The 21,493-nt window shown below is 47.1% G+C and overlaps 1 protein-coding gene across 2 annotated transcripts in view; it reads right to left on the bottom strand.

Annotated features, from left to right (window-relative positions):
- DDAH1 (dimethylarginine dimethylaminohydrolase 1) overlaps window positions 1-21,493 on the bottom strand; it is a 91,284-nt gene that overhangs the window by 51,698 nt on the left and 18,093 nt on the right. The window contains exon 1 of one of the 2 annotated variants that reach the window (XM_083847227.1): window positions 3,175-3,554. The exons of the other annotated variant lie outside the window; for it this stretch is intronic. Within the exon in view, the coding sequence (XP_083703353.1) occupies window positions 3,175-3,480 (306 nt within the window). The 5' untranslated portion in view covers window positions 3,481-3,554. Of the gene's footprint in view, window positions 1-3,174; window positions 3,555-21,493 lie in introns of those variants that run through there. 2 annotated transcript variants of the gene reach the window in all.

Genomic DNA, 21,493 nt, shown 5'->3' with positions numbered 1-21,493 from the left:
CCTGCTACACACAGCGTTGCAGTAATTGATAACAAGCCTTCTTAATAAGGAATCTAGTCAGCGAAAGAACACGCTGCAACAGTTCTTAAATATTGCATTACGGTTTCAGTAACATGAAGTGCGGGAGGACAGAGATAGTGCCTCCCGATGAGCTGCCTGCCAGATGGGAGGGCTGAGCGGCTCCAGCTGTGTTCAGCCAGGCCCCACCTCAGCAGCCCCCAGGCCCTTCATCTTCCCCTTGTCCTGATGGGGCTCCAGCACCCGGCCCACCGCAGGCCTCCCGGCAAGCTGCCTGGACACGAGCCCTCCTCCATTAACACTTGACAGAAGCGGCGCCCCGCAGCCCCACAGGTCAGGGCCGAGGCGAGCAGACCGTGCCTGGCGCGGCAGCTCCAGGCCTCACAGGAGGCACGGCCGCAGCGCGTGCTCAGCGCACGGCCCTCACGTTAACTGGGTTAAGCCGAGCGCCAGCCGCACTGCTGAAGTACTCATGGGGTTACGCCTGTGTTACATAAAGAGCAAGACTGCGCTGTGAGAAACCCGTACTGCACGTGGACCGCAGCCACCGCCTTCCCTCCTCTGCGAGCCTGCTGACCGTATGAGCCCTGGTCACGTTCGTACCAGGCTGGCCAGGCCAGCTGGGCTAGGAGCAAAGTCCTCCAGAGAGAGCATGAGAAAGCTAGTTTCACAGGGCCTCGTCCTTCTGACTTCTGGCAGTGGATCTATCAGACCATGAGCCATCCAGATCTAGTGACTGTCCATGTCCTCGGCAGGCAGACCAGGTCATTTCACGACCATTAACTGACAATGCCCATCTCCAAGTATCCTACCTTACAACAGGCTTCACCCCCAGAGTAATTCAAGTCGGAGGGGACCTCAGGAGGTTTCTAGTCCGTCCTCCCTCTCAAAACAGGGCCAGCTATGAGAACAGACCAGGTCGCTCAGGGCTTTAATCCAGTCAGGTCTTGAAAGCCTCCGCAGATGACTGCACAGTTTCTCCAGGCCCCCATTTCACTGCTCAGCTGCCCTCACTGTGAGAAGCCTCCTTACACCCCATTAAAACATACTGCTTCCACCGAAGCCTGTTGTCTCCTGTCCTCCTGCCACACAAGTGAACAGCCTGGCTCCATGCTCTTGATAACCTCCATGTAGGTACTGAGGAGCTGAAGGATATTTATAGCTTGTTTTTTAATTCACAGAAAGCTCATGGGAGTGATTGCCCCTTCATTCAAGGAAACTAATAAGTTTCAAATTGTGCTTCAAAGCTTCCTCTCACGTTGATTTGTGACTCTGCCTGGACAAGTCATCCAAGGAAAGAAGTAAATCTGCTCTACTGCTTCTGCTAAGAGTTTACCATGTTCAGGCTTTATTTCAAATCATGTCTGAGTTACTACTTCATGCAAAGTAGTTGGTGCTGATCAATAAGAGACCTAGCCCAGCAAAAAGGAATATAAACAGAACAAGCTTTGTATTACCCTCTGACAATACACTACATAATTCAATGATAAATTGTTACCATATGCATCCTCTCCAGCACAATCCTTTTTAATTATTTTGTGGATGCTGGGGAGCAACTTCTAATTATGATTTAAAACAATTTAACATATTTAGAATTACATAAGTAAATGTCATGTCTTGTTTTTTGTTAATGGGGTAGAAAACAGACTGTTTTACCTGACTGATTCTTATAATAAGCAGGATACAACTCATGGAACTTCATTTGCTGCTGTTAACCCTCAGGAGAGGGCTAATGCCATCAGGTACTTGCACTCAACATTATTTCACTCAAGGGCCAAGCAGCCTCAAGCATCACTAACTCCCCCTCATTACCCCTGCAGCCTTGGGTTATGTATCTTTGTCCACTACCTTCGTGGAACCAGAATAGCTAGCAACACTGAAGGGAGGAGAACAAAGAGGAAAGAATGAAGAGGAAGACATAACTTGGGGTTTTTTAAGCAAAGAAGCAAGTATCCCACATCCTTTGCTTCCCTGTTTCATGCTTTTTAGTTTCTTTATGGCACCTCAAATAGAGCAAACAGTTACAGCCACTATCGCATTCAGTTCTGCTGCCATATCTCATCTCTTCATGTTCACTGTGCATTGGCATAATCTGAGACCTCAAAGTAGGCAACAAAATACCACCTCTTACTTTCAGCTGGTGGCAACTGGTGTCTCCCACCTCCTGCCAGTGCCACCAATTGTCACCAGGCGGGTAACATAAGCCACCACCCCTTGCTTCCCAGGCTCCTTCTAAGCACATCCACCCAGAGCTGACCCCCACCTCCATGCGCAGACTCCTGTCTACTTGCAAAGCCCACAGTCAGTGACAGAGGCGTTTCTCCTGCAGGCCACTGGAGCACACATGGCGACACACACCAGTGACTCATGGGAAATGGCCACAGAAAGCTCAGCTGGGCTCCAGCTGAGCAACAGCCACTGCTGGAAGCTTCGCTCTGGTGCCACTGCCTCAAAGAGGCCTGGGATGCGCTTGAAGCAGCGCACACACATGTGTGTATGCACATGGAGGTACGTGTGTGCGAGAGCTGTGAGACATCTGCGACTCACTGTCGGACAACGCTCAAGTGAGCCTTACTACTAGAACGAGGGCACCATACCCATACTAAGGATGCCAAGGCCACGGAGACCACTCCCCACTGTACTTGCCAGCCAGGCCAGGGGCGCTCACTGCCAATGGGCAGCAGCAGGCTGCAGGTGCCCGTGGATCACAGGGCGAGTCCTGCCCCTGGGGAGGACGGGCACTGCGAGACAGGAGAGGGCTGCATCGGGACACGCCTGCGGGAAGGCGAGCGGCCAGCTGGGCGGCCCTGCAGCTCCGGGCTGGGTGCGAAAGGTTCCTCGCCCCCCGAGGATGCGGCAGCCGGGCGGCACTCGGCCACCCGCCCGGACCGCGCCCGGCGGGCGCCCCACGAGCACCCGGAGCCCGGCTGCAGCCCCCGCCCCGCACCTCCCGCGCCCGCCCCGCCGCGCCCGGCCGGGGCCGAGACCACCGGCGGCAGCTCCGCGAAGCGCCGCGCTCGGCGGCCGGGGCCGGGGCCGAGCCGCGCTGCGGCAGCGACCCCCGGGCGGCGGCAGAAGGGAAGGGCCGAGCCCGGCCGGGCACCTGCGGGCCGGAGCCGGGGGGCCGGGGGTCGCGCAGGCGGTGCCGGCCCCTACCTCCTTCCTGCGGCTGGGCGCGCCCGGGCGGGTGAGCAGCGCCGTCTCCTCGCACACCACGGCCGCGTCCTCCACGAAGACGCAGTCGGGCAGGCTCTCGTCCGCCGGCAGCTCGAGCACCCGCAGCCCCAGCTTGCCCCGCAGCACGCCCACGTACAGCTGGTGCTCCCGCTCGGCGCGGGCGAAGTCCACCTCGGGGCCGGCGGCGCTGCGCAGCGCCTGGCGGCACAGCGACTCGGGCAGCGCCCGCACCACGGCGTGCGTGCAGCGCCCGAAGGCGCCGGGGCCGCCGCCCAGCCCGGCCATGCTGCGCGGGGACGAGCGCCGGGACCGCCGCCGGCACCGGGACCGCCGCGACCGGCTCCGCGCCGCCGCCGGCCCCGCCGCTGATAAAGCGCCGCCCGCGGCCCGGCCGCGCCCCATTGGCTGCCCACCGGGCACGGCGCCACGGGGCCGCCGCCGAGCGCGCTGCCATTGGCTGGCGGCGGCGGCCGCGCCCCGCCATTGGCCGCCCCCCGCCGGGCGCCGCTTACCTGGGACCCTCCCGTCCCGGGTGGGGCTGGGGGCGAGGCCGCGCCCCGCCGTGAGGCGGCCCCGCAAGGGCCGGGGCCGGGGGCCGGGGTCCAGCCCCACCGCACGGCCCCGCGCCCTCCCGCCCGCTGGGGGGTCCGTGCCCGGCCTGTAACCCCCAAGGCCGGCTGGGCGACGCCCGGCGCGTGGGAGACGGACCTCGAGCTCTGCCCCTCACCGCGGCCGTCCCGGCGTCGGTGCGGTGCCGTGCCAGCAGCAGCCCAAGGGCCAAAAGGCTGATTTCCCCTCAGTTTGTTCAAGGCAGACACAAGGCGCCCGCTGACTGTTCCAAGCAGTTCGAGGAGCTACTTGGGTACAAGGTCATTCCTGTAACGCACGCTCCAGGCGTGCAGTGCTCTTACAACCGCGGAGTTACACCGACCATGCCCAAACTCCTGCACCTCCCTGCACCTCTGCGTTCCGCCAGGCTCGGCCCAGAAAGGCCGCCTGCTGCTCTGTCATGCCCAAGTGCCGTGCTGTCTGCCCGCTCCTGCCTGTTGTTTCCCGGGGACTGGGCGGGTGGCTGGGAGATTGATCCATAAAGCCAAATGGAGAACCTCCCATGAAGGAAGGCAGTTCCAGAGGAAATAAAACCAAATCACTCTTCATGCCTTTCTACCAGACCATTCACTGGGACAGCTTGTCCACCTTCTTCCCTTCCCTTAAGGTATCAAAGCTTCCACCTCTGCAGGGTGGTAGGGAAACCAGTGTTCTGCTCCATTTCTGCCTTGGAGACTGAATCAATGAGGACTTTCCATCATTTCCCCTAAAAAGAAGCCCTTACTTCCCCCCGTTGGATTTTCCCCAGGCTTCATCCTGACGTGAGGTCACCCTGGGGGAGGCCCAGCCCTCCCCGGCCCCTCCAGTCGCGCACCTCTGGCTCGCAGGCAGGGAGCGAATTCGGCTCGGCGCCAGGCCTCGCACTAAGGGAGACGCCCTCCCGGGTACCTCGAAGTCTCTCCTCACCAGAGCAGATGGGAAGAGAGGAGGAACCTGAATTTGCCTTCCAGCTGTTCTTTTCCCGGCGAGGCTGTTTCGGGTGTCCCTCTGATCACTGAAGCCCCCCAGCACACGGCTCCCTGCTCCCTTTCGGCGCTCAGAGAAAACCCGGGCAGCTGCCTTGGTTGTGCTATCGTGGACACAAGCACATTTCATCTTTTTGGGATATGATTTATGAGTAGTAACATGAAGGAAATATCAAGAGTGTTTCTAAAATGGCAGCTGACTAGATTTTCATCTGCATTTTTCACACGTTCTCCAAATACCCTGTATCGGCTGCCTTTACTTAACGTGCATAGGCGCAGTTATTTGTATAACTGTGATTCATTGAATCATGTGCAAATATTATTCTCCTTAAACAAATGGTCAGGCAATTGAGCTGCTATCATTTACGACAATTTAAATTATTGAGAAACAACTACAAATGGTACTATACCATTTCTGGTATACAGTAGTCAATAGCTCATAGAGTATATATAATGTGTGGTCATTCCAGAATCATTAAGGCTAATTTTTAAACCTTACAGATTTGGGATTTGGCCATTGTCAGTCTTCATTTTATTTATTTATTTATTTATTTGTTAGCACGACTTTTAGCCGGAAGAAAAAATGCTACTATCTTTCCGCAATTTAAAAAATTGCCAGAGTTCCTATCTGAAAAAGTATTGAAAAGACTTGTTCCTGCAGCCATTCAATCGGAAAGTTCCAGTCAATACAGATTTTTTGACTTTCATAAATACCTTATGAATTTAAATGCTCTGACAATGTTTAAATCTCACTGAGAGATGCCATGCACTCATCTTGGCTGCATATTACACGAGAGGACAGCGCGGTTTGCCCCGGAGGCATTGCCACTGACCGGGCTGACCTGAGGTGGCCCGCGGGAGCTGGCCCAGCACCACAGCCAGCATCGCCGGCGTGCCTTCCTCTGGTGGGGGACGGGGCTGGAGAAAGGAGAATCTCTTCACGGGCAGCGGCATGCAGAGAATGCAACGTGTTTTGGAAACATAAAACGTTACCTATTTAGACAAGGTTACAGAAATAATTACCACGGTAGAAAGACAAAGCCCCGGCTAGCTCCACCGATTTATAAAAGGTGCAGTGTACATACAAATGACGAACTGTTTGCTGATTGTGATTGTTCTATTATTTATGTTGAACAGAAAGGCATCATCAGCAATCTAGGAACAGATGCAGTCAGAGCAAAACTGTGCATATTTGTAATAAGATTAACAAAATATCAGTTTGCTCACAAATTAGCGTTACATAAGGGAATGTGTTCACACAGTCCTGCAGGAGTTATGTTAAAATTCATCATAGGCAATAATACAAAATGGGTCAGCTACAGACATCTACATAGTATTTCTCGTCTGCCTTGCTGTATAGCCAGTATTTTCCTGGTAATTTTGTCCTGCTGGAGCAACTGCTGTTAAAGAACAAAGCTGCCTCCCAGCAAGAAAAAAGCTGTGTCACCTTATGGAATTCAGGCAAAAGGAGAAAACCGTGCTGGTAACAGAAGACATAATGCAGACCACTCAAGCACTATCATAGAAAGCTGTATGTAGAAAGGAGAAAACACTTTATACAGAAAATATAGAAAAGAATGCGAATCCTTTTTTTTTTTTTTTTGACTGACACTACACAGAGTCATCTGCTGGCAGTGACAGTGAAAAGAAAATTGCCTTGCAAAATGTACTTGAGGAAGCACATGTGAACAGCGCGTTCACTTGCAGGAGAAAGCATTAGATATCGAAAAAGAAGATACGGCTTAAAAGTTATGACAGAAAAGTCATCAATAAACAGAGCAAAATTTCATCCATTTGACAAAATCTCCAGCAGCATATTGATAAGATTTTTTTACAGCCGTGACTTGAGAACAGCCTGCAGCTCTGTGAAAAGCTGCTGCAAAGCCAAAGGGAATAATTTGTTCTCCTTACCCACAAGGTTGGAGACAAGCATGGGACTTAGATTACTGCAAGGAAAAGTACGGAAAACTTTCTAACAATAAGGAGCAGAGGAAAAGATTGCCTGGGAACAATGTGCAGCTGCCATACCAGCTGTTCTTAAGAAGTTAAAAATGTATCTGTCAGGAGCAGCTCGAGCTGGGGAAGAAGGATGGATGAGAGGAGGTCTTTTCCATTCCTGGGCTTCTCTTATCATTTTTACACTGGAAATGACTGATACTTTTTTTCACTGCTGTTGAACAGTTTGTGGGACAATGACAACAGAGAATTTGGATTTGGGCTGATTGCTCGGACGTGTCCGAAGGCTGCAAAGACACCTCTGGGTCTACAGCCTTAATGACCACCTCGCACACCATAACTAAGAGCCACCTGAAACTCAAGACATTGAAGACCCCGGACTAGAAGGCCACCGAGCCCCTCAGTCACCAGCACTTCCCGCTGCGGTGGTTGAAGCTGTACCAGAGAGAAGGAGAGATGCCGAGTTTCACTTTTTAAAAGGAGTACAAGTTTAAGGGGTTCCTCACCTCAGTACAAGAGCCGTGCAACTACTTCCTAGCCAAACACCATTACGAACAGAGTCAGACACTTTGCAGGAAAAGCTCCCGTTATGACCCAAGGGTCTTTCATTCTCTTAGCAAAGGTACAGGATTGGGTCTTAGAGCCATAAAAAAGAAAATATTATTTTAATCACCCTTTAGATACATGAGAAGTCATTCAAAGGGCTTAAAAAGCCTAGATGACTAATTTTCAACTTCGGCTCTGGTACTGTAATGCAAAACAACATCATGAGTCCATTGAACAGTATTTGTACTAAGTAAGTGGCCGGGCACCTTAGGCAACATATCACCTCTCTTAACTTTGCCCCAGCACATGGACAAACTCCAGAGCCTTTTATGTTTTACAAATGCTGAACAGACTTAGCTCTCTGTGTAACAGGCTGCACTTGGAAGAGGGACCAATCTCTCCGGATGGTGTAAAGCAGCAGTGCATCTGCCAGCGTGCGGGGAGCAGCGTTTTCCCTCGCCTGAGCTGAACCCGAGCTATCTCACAGCCTTACCGCGGTCAGATTAATTCTATATATAGCTGGTTCCGGAGAAACACAATATTTGTTTTGTGTGGTATGGGCTAATGAACCGGGCCTGTTCTCAGCTGGCATTTCGCATACTCTGGAGAAGGAGGAATTTCCCTGAGCTGACAGCTAAGCAGTTGCTGGGGGACAATGCTGTCAAAGAGTGATTCTTTAAAAGTCAGCTTTGGCAGCATTGTTGCCGGGACACACGGCACCAAAGAGCCTGGACAAAACTCAGAGGCTCAGGGCATTCTTAGCATTTATAGCCTTCCCACGTGTTTTGTTACAATACGTTGCACTAGCACCACCAGGATCAGCTACTCGGCTGAGCAAACAGATCGTTCGGGAGGGAGCTGCTCAGTTCTGTTCATGTGCCGTGCTCACGTTTCCTCACCTGCACCGTGCCTTACGTGCACTTCTGCCATCCTTCCTCTGTAGGGGGAAAGTCTCTTGTTCAATTAATAAATAAATAAATAAAAAAGCCTGGGTTAGGTACCACAGTTTCAGATGACAGGCACTAAAAAGCAAGACTAGTAATCTGTGGGAATTTATGCTGAATTACAATATTTGACATCTCCCTTACAGAAAGGAATAGGAAGACACCATTTGTTTCCCTGATGGATATACTTCCCAGAAATACGCCAGAAATACTATGCCAGCCAGGAAAGAGGAGACAGGGCTAGGGTAAGTGCTTTGTAATTTGTTCTCATTGTGGCTACCCTGGGAAAATTAGACAATAAGACTTTTTCCTGGTATCAGATGGCATTTTTAATAAAGTATGCTATTTTATCAGCTTGGCAAGGGAATATCTCCAGCAGTAGAAAGAGGGATGGCTCATGCCATTCGCACTTACGCAGCTAATTTTCAGTGTGTCTCACAAATCCCAAAATGCCTGCTGTGGGGTGGCTGCCTGAGCAGCGCTGCAGGTGCCCCCATGGGCTGGGAAGGGCAGCACAAAAAGGCTGCCAGAGGTAAGGGTGGGATGAACTCTTTGGTAAGTCATAGCTGCTGAAACAGGGAAGCAACGATATGACAGGGGTGATGCACATGCTGTTTTTTCTTTCCGTCAGTTCTCCAGCAAAAATATGTCTCTAATCCCTAAAAACCCAAGAGCCTAAAAATGCTGATTGATCCAGGTTAATATTTTCTGAAGGACCCAAGCCCTTTACAAAGTGACTTGAGTTGCTTTTTAATGTTTACCCTAAGTCTCCATTTGCCTTTTCTATGGAGCCAGCTGACCGGTTGGCAGCACCCCGCAGGTGTGGCAAGCTGTCCTTCCATTTCATTGCCTGAAAAGCCCTTGCAAGCTCAGCAGTAAGATGCAGTGACATTTGGCTGTACCATTTCTTGCTTTTCTTAGTTTGCATTTCTTATTCCTTCCAGTGGCCAGCTGCCTGAGAATGAATTCCCAGCCCTTCTTGTCACGTTGGCATCTTTTACCTTGGTTTGTAAATGCTTGGTACATTTTTGGTGTTGATTTGGTCAAAAATCTGCAAATGCAACTATGAAATTGTATATTCACATGAACATGGTAAAGTGGAATTAGCTTTTGTATCCTCAAGAAAGAAAATATGTTGGTATATATAAACACACACACCTATATATACATCCATATATGTAAGTGTATTCACGTAAGTCAACAACTTTGTGGTTTCTCTGGCGTGCCTGCAAAGGACAAGCAGGTCTTTTGCCAGCTCCTTTGGCACTAAGATTAGTGTTAGAGACAAACAGGTTAATACATCACAAATTAAACTGAGAAGGTAAAAGATTTCCAATATGCTTTTTTACAGAGTTTATTAATATACTGTCCTAAGTGTCAGAGTTAAGCTACAAAACATGAAAAGATGCACGGATTAGCTTCAGTATTAATGTATCCAGGCTTGTAGCAATAAGCATTGCTGTAATCCGTCACAGAATAGACATAAAAGAATCTTTTCTTCTTCAAACACAAATATTCAATAGCTGTTTGCCCCTCCAAACCAGAATAATCTGTAGTGCTTCCACAGGAAGCAGGTAGTAAACAGGGGAGTGACACTGGTTGGAAGACTTGACGAGATACTGGGTGATCAGCTTGTTCCATTTTAATTTGTGTTGTTCTTTATCACTTAATTGAGAGGTTTCTGGATACCTCTAATGCGCCAGCTGAAAATGGAGAGATGGAACAGTTAAGGTGCAGTTCAGAAAGGGATGTAACTACCACTGCGCACAAGTTCCCTGACAAGCAGAGCCACTGCGCACAGCCGGGTCTGGAGGCAGCGCTGGGAGCACTGGCTTCAGGCAATAAACTGACAGAGCAGCAGGAGTTGAGGCACCCTTGACACCACCTAATGTCTGATTCTGAGCAAGTGCTGAGCTGAAGCACCTACCGAACTTCAAGATCTTTCCAAATGGCAGTAACCAGATCAGAAACCATCTCGCCGTGTTCAATACTAGGATCGTTTCTCCTTATGCACATCGCTTGAGTAAATGTTTCCTGCTCGCTTGTCCTGCAAGCAGTTTGCACGGACGATCTACAACCAGAGCACTGCTGAGTAGCTGCGTTCTTATTGACCTTCATGAAGATGGTTTTGTAGGGTCCGTCTGAATTATCCCACAGATCAGCACAACCCAAACTGAAGATTTGCACCTCAGCGTATTCCAAAGAACAAGCAGGTACACCAGTAAAAGATCTCATTCACCTTTTCTTAATGATGTCTTGAAACTGATGATTACAACTCTTTTTTTCCCCCAAATCCTGAGGACTTCTGATAACATGTAAATTAATGTGCTGCAAATATTCTGTACTGCTGCTCACATTTTGGCCTGATCTCTCGATATTTCAGAATTTCTATCCTTTTACATTTGATAGCAATTCAATATTTTACAGAAATTCAACCAATAAAATTTTAGGCAGACATAAAAACATTGCCAGCCACATTATTTGAAAGGAATAAATGTCTTAATAAGCAACTAGAAGAAATCAGTTCACATACTGAGTATGCTTGCCAATAGCTTTGCTGAGCACATAAATTCAGGTCTGTTTGAAATGTTTGTGAAATGAAGTGGAGAGGACCAGTTATGCCTTTCACAACATAACTGCAAAGACAAAGGCAGCACTGAAAGCAGATAGCTCTCATATTGATTTCTCTGAAAGCAGCAACAGAAAAGTATACTTCGTGTATTTTGCCAGTTCTACTCCTTACTGCTATAAATATATCTAGACTAGTACCACAAAATGCTCATATTCTTAATCCATTCAGGATCAGAGAAGAAATACCATATGGTAATGAGCACATTAAGTGGGAATGGAAGGAATTTTATTGTGCATCTAAATAAAATATAATTATTTAATGATTATGGTCGTAGTTTCACAGGATATATAGACCTAAAGTATAATTATCTGCTCACTTCCACAGATGTATTAAATAGCAGGAGTGGAACTGTATAAAGCAATTTAAAACATCTTTTTAATAGCAGAGGGAAAAGCATTCTTTTAGTTATTTTTCACAAGAGAAAGACCTATCTTTAAAAATAACCAATTACTTCAGGCATTTACACTTCTGGGTTCTGTTCTTTCAAGACCTGAAAGTCAAAGGCCTGGGAAAGCGCTTCGGTAAAAGCAACATCTGAAGTATCCTAAGTAGGACACACCACACCGTGAGTCATTTCTCAAAATCTCACTAGAAACAGTGAAGATGACAAGACAGTGTCATGTGGGAAGTATTTTGTTACAAACAGTAGAACTACTTTGAGTATAAAATGAGGCTATGATCCAACACTGAATAACAAAGGAGATGTATCAATAGCTGTTGTATTTTAACAGCTGTCTGAGGCACCAGATTACTTGTGCTGTGCATACTGTCATCTCCTGATTGGAAAGGGAGATATATATACATGAGAGTAAAGCAGCAGTGACATCATGATTTAAAAATACTCTAATAGGACAAGATGAAATTCAAGATCTAACTAACCAACAGAAAATGCATCATTTTCCTATTCTAAAGTTGGCAAGTATGGATCTAAAACTTGCCTTTTTTTATCTCCACTATCTTGTCTGTGTACAAGGTTTGCTTTCCACTACAGGCTATTTTAATGGGATTAGTTATTGAAGTCAAATGTAAATAAATCACTGTCTCCAAGAATGTTTGAATTTGGAAATTATTTTTTCCCTACTGCTTCAGATTAAATCTTTCTTAAACAAAGACAAACACACAAAAAAGTGAGATATTACTAGTGAGTGACTGTACTAATCCAAGTTAGGCATTTCTTTCCTGGTAAGTCAGAAAAAGATAAATTTAAAACATAAAAACTCTTATTACACAATATTACTTTTAGACGATTTCTTTTTAGGTATTAGTCAAGTATCACTTTCATCTTAAGTTCTAAACCATCACTTAACTTTGGCACACTTCCTCAGTATTTAGATATCTGGAGGCTGATTCTGCCTTATCATTGCTGTCAGGAGAAGAGTTGTTCCAGTAAAGTCACTTCAGATGAAAACACGGGCAAAGTCATTTTGCTAGCATGGGGTACGTCTAACAATTTTTACTATTGACCGTGATTATTTTTACTGTATAGAGCACAATTGCCTGGGGCGCTATACGATGGAATTCCTTGTATGTGTAAGGTGTATCTGCTGAATATGTAGCATTTTACTAATTATCAGTTCCTCAACAGAAGGGAATTCATTATTCCAACCTGTATTTTTTTTTAATTTCAGAAAGCCATACGCACATTCACCCAGCACAGGCACACCAATCTCCGTTACACGTACAATGCTGGATTAGTTATCTGAAACTGTGCGTAATGATGCTATTTGCAGATTGAACTGTAAATCACAGCAAATCTGTATTTTCAGTAGCTTTGCAAAGGCAATTCTACCTCCTGCTCCCTTCTCAACCTTTTCCTGCAACATTCCCCCTATTTTTTTTCCAAGTTCAATTGCTACACTTTGTGTCTGCATATGAGTTTTTTCATGTCTGTTTCAAGATCGCGACCTGCACCAGCTGTGCTCCCCTGGAACAATGAAACTGTCAACTACAGGGCAAAAATGTGGCATTTCGCCCATGAAATTTGGAAGCCACCCACAAAAGGGATCATGTTGACTATGGGCATTAGCGTCTTCAAAGTGAAATGCAAAATCCACTTCTTTTGTCTAGTCCTCTGCTCAGTAACACCACATTTATAAACAAACACACATCATAAGATAAACAGTGCCTTGCTCTTGTTGACCAGAGAGAAGAAGGATCTTTCTGTGCCCATTTTATTTTTGGGAAGCAACTGGACACTACAGCAATGAGATGGTTTATCTAAGGACATAGAGATGTGGAGATTCTCCAAAGCTGACAGCACATCGTGTACTGGTACTGTGGTTAGAAAGGCTATTTTACAATTAACTCCTTGCAATTCTATCCACATATTCAGCTGAGCCCCCACCTGAAATCTGCAGATGAAAGCAGCTTTAGCTTGCACACAGCAGTGACAGAGAATGAGGATACACATCGGGCTGATGAGCACTAAGAAGTAAATTGTGTGCCCAGATGGAAATCAATAGCTCTCTTCATTCTTTGGCAAGATTGGGAGCTTTGGATGGCAATTAAAGCTCACCCAGCTGCCAAGTGTCCTAATTACACACACAAGAAATTTCACGTATCTCCTTCTACCTGAAACATCCCTTGGGCCACATTCATTAAGGTCATTACAGTCATACCTGCTGCTGTTGCTAGCACTGATTTTTTTTCTTCTTTAATATCTATCTATCTATTTAAATATATCTTTGCTTGCACCTGGCTCCACCAGTGAGCGGCCCACCCAAAGGCCAGTGGATGCTCCACGATCGCCTCCAGCCCCCCTGCAGAGGCCAGGCAGCCGTCACACGGGATTTTCACAAGGCCCATCCCGGCAACGTCTTATCTCTCCCACTCCATTTTTACTGTTTTTCACCTCCTACTGAATTTCCATGAAGAATTGCTCTCCTGCCTGCTCGTTCACCAGCCACTTGTTTTATTGCACCGAACTACCTCGGATTGTCTTTAGCCGTCCCTCTCACCGCCCGGGCTCTGCACTGCAAGCCCCTTCAGAGCAGCAGTTACAAGCAGCGAAAAGCAGCACAGGCCGGTGTGGAGATACAACGATGGCTTAAAAGTGAGGCTGCATCTGTGTGCGGGACTGTGCATGCCGAGCACCTGCGGGTGCCCCCTTTGCCTGCTCGTCCGCGTGAGCAGGTGAGCAGCTTTCCAGGACGGCGCGGCATCAGCTGTGCACACTGCGCAGAGCGCTCAAAGGCGAGCAGCGAGCTCTTCCGTTGCGACATCCAGGGACCTGCCTGGTTCTCTTGGAAACGAAGCCCTGTCTTCTATGTATTTTGGCATTACTTTGTTCATACAGCCTTTGTGAGCCGAGGCAGGTTGGGATTCTAACAGGAAAGAGCAGATTTTACTTCTCTTGTTAGGAACAATACAGAAAAAAATTCTTTATAATCTCTTTAATTTTCCTGGCACATTTTCGTACTGTATAAATAATAGTACCTAATGGACAGCTGAACTTGAGTGGTGCAAACTGTTTCCAGGAACGCCTCATAATTGTCCTTGACCAAAACATGTTTTGTTTTTTTTTTTCCGAAGCCTTCAATAATTCAGATCTGAATCTAATGCAATTAGTGAAGCTGTGCAAAGCACACTGAAAAGTAAAGCCACTAAAAGCTCAGGACTCTTCTTTTATCATCATGATTATCACTTTATTACGAATTAAAGTGGGAACACCCATTAAGTACCTGTGGAGCCAAGAGCAAGGGCTCTAAAAGCTCTAAAAAGTCAAAGATAAAATACCATCCCACTTAGCCTGACAGCTCAAGACCACAATGCTCAAGCCATTGTGCTGTATAAATCACCTTGTGTTTGCACAGAGCCTAGATTATTTTTATTAATCCACAAGATTAGCTGAACTGGGTTCAACTATATTCACCAAAGAACAAATAAGCTACCGGATACATCAAAGGTGAGAAGAGACAAGAAAGGGTAAGAGGGAATCAGTCATTCCCCTTGGGCCGTTCCAATCTACATATGAACTTCCCAGGAGGAGGCTGACTATTACAAACATTTAAGGATATTAACTTATCCTACGCCTTTTTTTCTCATTTATCCTCAGTGTCTGCTGCACCACTCTGGAAGGGCAGTGAGGCCTCAGAGGCAGGTATAAATGGTTTATGCTGCCAGACAACCACGGGGGTGCCTTAGAGATAATGAAAATTATCTCCATTGTCAGAGAAAAAATAAACATTGAACAACCAGAACTATTGTTGGTACAAGAAATAGTTCATAATTTCACTTCATCTAGATGCATTTTAGTTTGCAAATAAATACTATATTAATTCTCCTTTACTACAAATAATTCATATGCACATTAACTATTGCAAATAAAGCCTGATGGGAATTCTCCTTGAAGAAGAAAAAGACCATCTGTCCTTCACCAGCCAGGCACAAAAGGGATGCTTGGCTATTTTATAAAAGCTGCCAGTCACTTCTAGGTGTGGGATCATCTCTCACAATAGGCAACATGCCATCTCCCACACTGGTGAATGCTGTGTAATTTGCAGCACTAGGAACATGGTTTGTAATGATATTTGATAGGGCCGTAGGACATAAATTACAGAGTTATTACACTGAGCTGCTACCGCAAATTCCTGTCGGGCATCAGACCCTATGGGTTTTCACTAGGGATAACGAAGAGGAGAAAAAGACATGTTCTGAACTTTTTAGGAGACATTATTTTTACAAAGAAGTTTAGGGAGAAAAAAGTCTTATGTGGAAAGGTTTTACTGTTATCCTTGTTATTTCATTGTTAAGAGAGTTATCATTTCAACTGGACAACATCCCAATAGCAAGAGAAAAAAAAAAGACAATTTATACATTTACGTAGTTGTGTTAAGTCTGGGGATGGCACTATCTGTCTAGGTACGGCACAGCAAGACCGGTTTTCCTCTCCTAATTTCAATGCTTCGTAAGCGCAGCTGTCAGGCAACATTCTAGTCGGGAAACCAGCTCCGTAAAGGCGATAGCTTATACCCCATTATACACGTCGGGTGCAAAACTTTGTCATATTGCTGACTGTCATGACAGATGCTCTCCAGGACAAACAGCACGAAGGCCTCTCCTGCAGAGAACTTAGCAGTGGAATTTGAAGGGACAGATCATAATCATGGCACAAAAGTACATACTACGCGATTCCCCGGGGTCTGCTGTCACTGAGGAATCGGAGCCTGAAATCGCTGCCCGGCGAGGCCGTCCTCAGACACTGATCCCAGCGAAACACTGCATGATTGAGGATTAGCAACTATTTAATTCATTTTGGCCTGGAAAGAATTTAAGAAGAATGAGAAGCTTGAATCAAAACTTGAGTAAGCCTGAAGCTATCCTGACATGTTTGTGAACTAAATTCCCTCCCAACACTTTTCTATTATTTTGGTTCTTGGATCATCATTCTTTACATGCTGGGACCAACAATGCCTTTTATTGTAGCCTGCCCCATTTTCATCTTGCACACAAAGGGAAAGCTCCCTTGGTGAATGCCATAGGCAAATACTGCTTTCTCAAAAAGTTACATGGGAGAAGTATGTTTCATCTTTTGTTTGCATACTGTAATCTTCAGCCTCTCTGAGGGCAGATGAGTCATTCATAAATACGGCCTTTGGACTTTAAAGGTCAGCTATATTTTTTATAACAAAAACCTGTTACACAAAATCATCCTGGCAAACCCAAATAGCAACTTGAATTAATGTATCACGAATGAACCACCTTGATAAACACTCCACCCACAAAATGCTACTCTAATCTACAACAAACGGTAGCAAAACAGGAAAAAGTGATGAGAAGCTCTTAAAAAGGTTTAGGAACATCTGGGGTACTTTTCACGGCTATAGCTTGGTGCAGGAGCTTACTGAAAAGTCTAGGACTTTTGAAACAGAAGGCCAGCTTAGGAAAGACACAGAATCATCCAGTGCACCTCACGCAAAGGATCAGCTCATGAATGAGAAGCCTTGCAGCGAAAAGACAAGAGCCAGCTGTAAGTAAGAGAATAAGATGAGATACAGAAAAAAAGCAAAAGCTCTCTTCCAAACATAATGAAAAGTTCAAACTCTTCCAGCAGCTTATGGTATTTAAATGTAAATGAGCCTGCTTCACCCAACCCGGAATTAAGAATTGCTTAGAAATTGTTGCTTTATTTTCTGTTGAGTCTTCCTAACTTTTGAGTGTCTGGGTGCTCAACATACTGTCTGACAAGGAGCCTGTAAGCCTGGTGCTGGCATACGTATGTGACCGTCTCATGTTAAACAAAAGGGATGTCTGTTCCAAAAGGGGTAGCTCCTTCGCAGCTGGGTTTCATGCACACCAGTTTAGGTGAGACCAATTCCTTTACAATGTGCCCGAACCCCAATGGTTTACTGTAAAGTTGTCATTTTTATGGAAATAAGTTAGAAATATTTAGAAAGGGCGGCACAGGGTTGCTTCCTCTTAAGAGCTGTAATATATTTTAAGATTTATGACTGGCCTTGGAGCTGATGCTTTAACTTGACAGCCAGAAACCGACAACCGCTGCAGAAAGCTTGCTCTGGAGGCAGTGGGAAGCAGCACCAACACTCTTGGCTGCAGCAGCAGCCGCTGGGGCTGCCCACATCCCTGCCTACTGTCCTCCTCCCTCCCCAGCCGGCACCAGCAGCTATGCCGGTCCTCACAGAGATCTCTGTGTCCTGGGGGGTTCCCCACCAAGGTGGCAGGAGTGAAGAGCAGCACTCGATCTGGCGTTTGACTTTGCGCAGCACTCGCAGTAGGACAGACTCAACCCTCACCTTCCTCCGAAGCCCCTTCCTCCTGCCCCATCCATGTCAGCAGTGCCACCGCCCCTCCTCCCATGCAAGCCTTCAGCATCCCATAACCTCTGGTGCCTTCGTTTTCTTACTCCTTCTGTCCTCCCAAAACGCGTCGAGCCTCTGACATTTCCTTCTCTACAACTTTCCTGACAAGTTCAGGCTGACCTGGCCATCTGCACTGGGCTGCAAGTACAGTGCCCCTCCTGCCCCCCGGCACTCAGCCACCCCTACAGCCTGCTAAAGCGTTGCTTTTGAAGTCGTCTGACTCAAGGATCCATCAAAACTGGACCTCCACACAGTTCTTCGCCAAGTTTGGGCTTCTCAGAGCAACCCACAGCTGTCGGGAGCCGTCCTAGGTCCCTCTGACTTCAGGATCAATGTTTTCACCACCCACAGATCTGCCCCTTAACCTTCCTTTAAAAACCCATCCCTGGTCCCTTCAGACTCTGATACTGCTCTTACACACACAGCCCTGGTGCTCCTTTCAGGCTCTCCCAGAGCAATGTTTTCTTCTCTTACTTCTAACACATCTCCATAAGGAAATGTTTTGCTAATTCTGCTCAGCTTACTGCTTCTTTTTTAAATCCCTCGCCAAACTCACTCTCACCAGACCGCTCGCAATGCAAACAAAGTAATACCCAGTTATTTGCAATAGCTTCTCAGGACGTTATGTCACGTTGCGATACAACTTAACCCTTCTGCCACGGGCTTGCAGCCAGGGCTGGCAGGGGAAGGCAGGGCTGGCGGGACGGGCCTGCACACTGGGGATCCGAGGAGGGAAAAGCCCGTGCCCGCAGCTGCCCCGCTCACCCGGTGCACGATGACCCCACTCTGCACCGCTGCCCAGACCTCGAAGCTGCTGTCCCCCACTCCCTGCCCCCAGTCCTGTTGGAAACAGTCAGCTTTTGGTCTTGCTTAAGTTTGGATTGTTAAGATCCCTGGCCAGGAAACTTGGGCTGTCATCAATAAGAGAATTTCCCTTAGAGCACCCAGCAAATCCCTGGGCAGTGCCAATTTACCACGGGGAAGGCCATTTCTATTGCCAAACAGTATGAAAATGAATGGAATTTGCAACGTTTGTTTCTAGTAGTTGATAAATGCTTACTGATGTGGATGAAGAACTACAAAATTCCTACGTCCAGTTTATTCTACAGTGTGATTCGTAGTAAATAACTTAAAAGGCCAAAGCTAGCAGGCTGCATGTGAGCTAAAGATGGAAGATGAATCAAGAAATTATACATACTGTAAAATATTTATGCTACTGGATTTCTATTGCATAGATCTAAATAATAAAATGACTCATGCCATGTAGCTATCCCATTCCTACATCCAAAAAGGCACCGCAGCTATTGTTATGGTTTCTACATTTGAGAGCTGGCCAAAGTTTGTTCTTTTAACTTCTGCGAGTTATAAAAAGGCCCATCTCTAGTGAAATATGTATTTAATTTGTATTTAATGTCATTTTTGGAAACCAGACCCAGACTTATTTTATACAGAAGAGCACAAAGGCTTAACATCTGACATTTTCCTAAGCTTCAAATTGTACTCCAATGCGCTAAGATCTTACTTTAACTTGCCTATAAGGATTTCTGTGGCTAAGAAATTTCTTGTTGGCTGTGATGTGTTATTTTATTTGCAGTTAATGTCTTTAAAACAGAAGGTATCAAAGACAGCAATTACAGAGTCTGCTTTGTACTCTGGTATCAGAACAGTGCCAGTGACGCCTGAGCGCGTATATGAGAAACTACCACAACGATGGAAATCAGGAAAGGGAAGCATCAGCGGTAGGGAAGTGAGCGAGGCAGGATTCAAAGAGTGCTCCAAGCCCACACAAACCACACCACCGTGGAGCTCTGGCTAGAGGAACTGTAAGACATGCCCTGTCACAGTAATGACGAACAAGACGAGCATCCCAACCACACAAAAATAAGCTGAAAATGGATAACAACTGGATACAAATAAAATGTATGAAAGCATGCTGTACAGCTAGGCAGAGAGGTGCTGATACCACTTACAGACCCTATCCAAGCAATCTGACCCAGACTAGAAATTCCTCTGAAAGCACAGGTGTACCTTTGTACTTAATACACGTACAAAACCCTCCGATTTAGGAGATCAACTAGTTGCATATGCTTCTATCTCCAAGCTCATGCTGAAATCCCACGGAAGACAACAAGGCTTTAAACACACGCTTGAAGAATTTCCTGCCTAGGGAAGGAAGTCTTCCTCGGCCCAGCAGTGTCCATCTGTCTAGACACTGTTTGGGTTGGAAGGATTCACCCTTCTCGGAAGTATCTGATGAATGAAGGTAAGTGACAAGACGGAACAGAGATCCTGTACCGCTTGGCAATTCTTCTAACTCGCAAAGCGATAGCCCAAGGATGTGTCATTCCCCGCAGAGAAAACTGAGCTGAGAGGTTGCGGGTCACCTTCCTGCCGTGATGCTATGCCGCCGGGTGTGTGCACGCTCCAGGGTGTAAATCAAGGGAGACTTTGCCAGGAAGAGCTTACAAGGAAGGGGAGGATAAAATAACAGGCTGAAGAAAAAAATCTGGGGACAGGGTGGGGCGGTGCGGGTGTTTCGGATACCAGTCAGAGAAGAGGATTAGGGATGTGTATCTTCTCAAATGTTAATATCTCTGCAAGAATCTGACCTGAAACACAGAGTTCAGCCTTACACTAATGTATTTTCTGTATGTTTCACTGGATCCAGGGAGGAGAGAAATAAAATCAGTTTCTGCGACAGAGCTGGGGTCTCCAGCATTTGGACAGGCTTCCCACTGCTCCTCCCCTGGGCCCAAGCAGTCACCTCACAGCTCATCGTGCCCAGGTACAGAATGGAACTGTTGTCTTCTCTTTTTAAAAAGTCAGATGTCCAAAGGACAACTTTTTTTTTTCTTTTTTCTTTTTTTTCCCCCCAAAACGGAAAACTCCTTGTGCTGGAATCAAATAATTGAAAAGATGCTGAAACAAGAGACTAACAGTTAATCCTGCCCAAAGGGTAAATCTAAATTCTCCCTGGAAAGGCTACTGCATGTGGGATTACATACAGTGGTTAACCAAATATTCAAGGGACATTAGTAATTACCATAACATCCCACCACTTACTCTGTCAAATGCACAATTTATGCAACAAGCCCACAACTTCAAAAGGATTTTGTTTACTTTAAAAATAGTTGGAAATACATTTCCAACCCACATTTTTTCCCCCAATGCCTTCCTGTCCCCACCTCAAAAAATGCCTGAAAGGCTTGGAGGTGTTTTGTGCAAACACCTTTCTGGGTGAATTTTCTCTCAGTGCCATCCGTTCAGAGCATGCAGTGTGCCAGGAACACAGCTTCTTCGTTTCCCTGCTCTGCCAGCAGAAGTGTGGGATGTGGCTGCTCTGGATGTGTGCCACCAGGCCCAGGTCCTGGTCTGGCTCCTTCCTTCCCACCTCAGGGGATCACCGTCAGCTCTGGGGCTGCATCGGGGCACTGGAGAGGCTCACACAGAAGGTGGCTGGACAGGGGCTGACCTTTACACTGCGATTTCCAAATTCTAAGATTTATAAAAAACACACCTCCGTAAGCAGATGTACAGCACGAAGTCACAGGCGGGGGGCAGAGACCGGCAGCTCCTGCTGCTCTGTGACAGCGGCACCGCCACCCCAGGTGCAAGAGATGCGCTGGGACAGAGGGCGAGCTGGTGCCCCTCTCGGCTGCTCTGCTCCTGGTCCAAAACCAGCTGTGGCCACGGCCCTGAGCGGCACCTCCTGCCATCACCGCTCCAGGCCAGGCTGAGTCAGGGCCCTAAAAATAAGAGTGGCCCCTTTCCAGCCCCCGGCCGTTTGATCTCCCGGCCCTAGCACACACGCTGGAAATGCAGCGCTGA

This window comes from Anser anser (assembly GCF_964211835.1).
Source record: "Anser anser genome assembly, chromosome: 8".
NCBI lineage: Eukaryota > Metazoa > Chordata > Aves > Anseriformes > Anatidae > Anser > Anser anser.
Note: the sequence above shows the minus strand (reverse complement) of the source record. Positions and strands in the feature narration are given on the sequence as shown.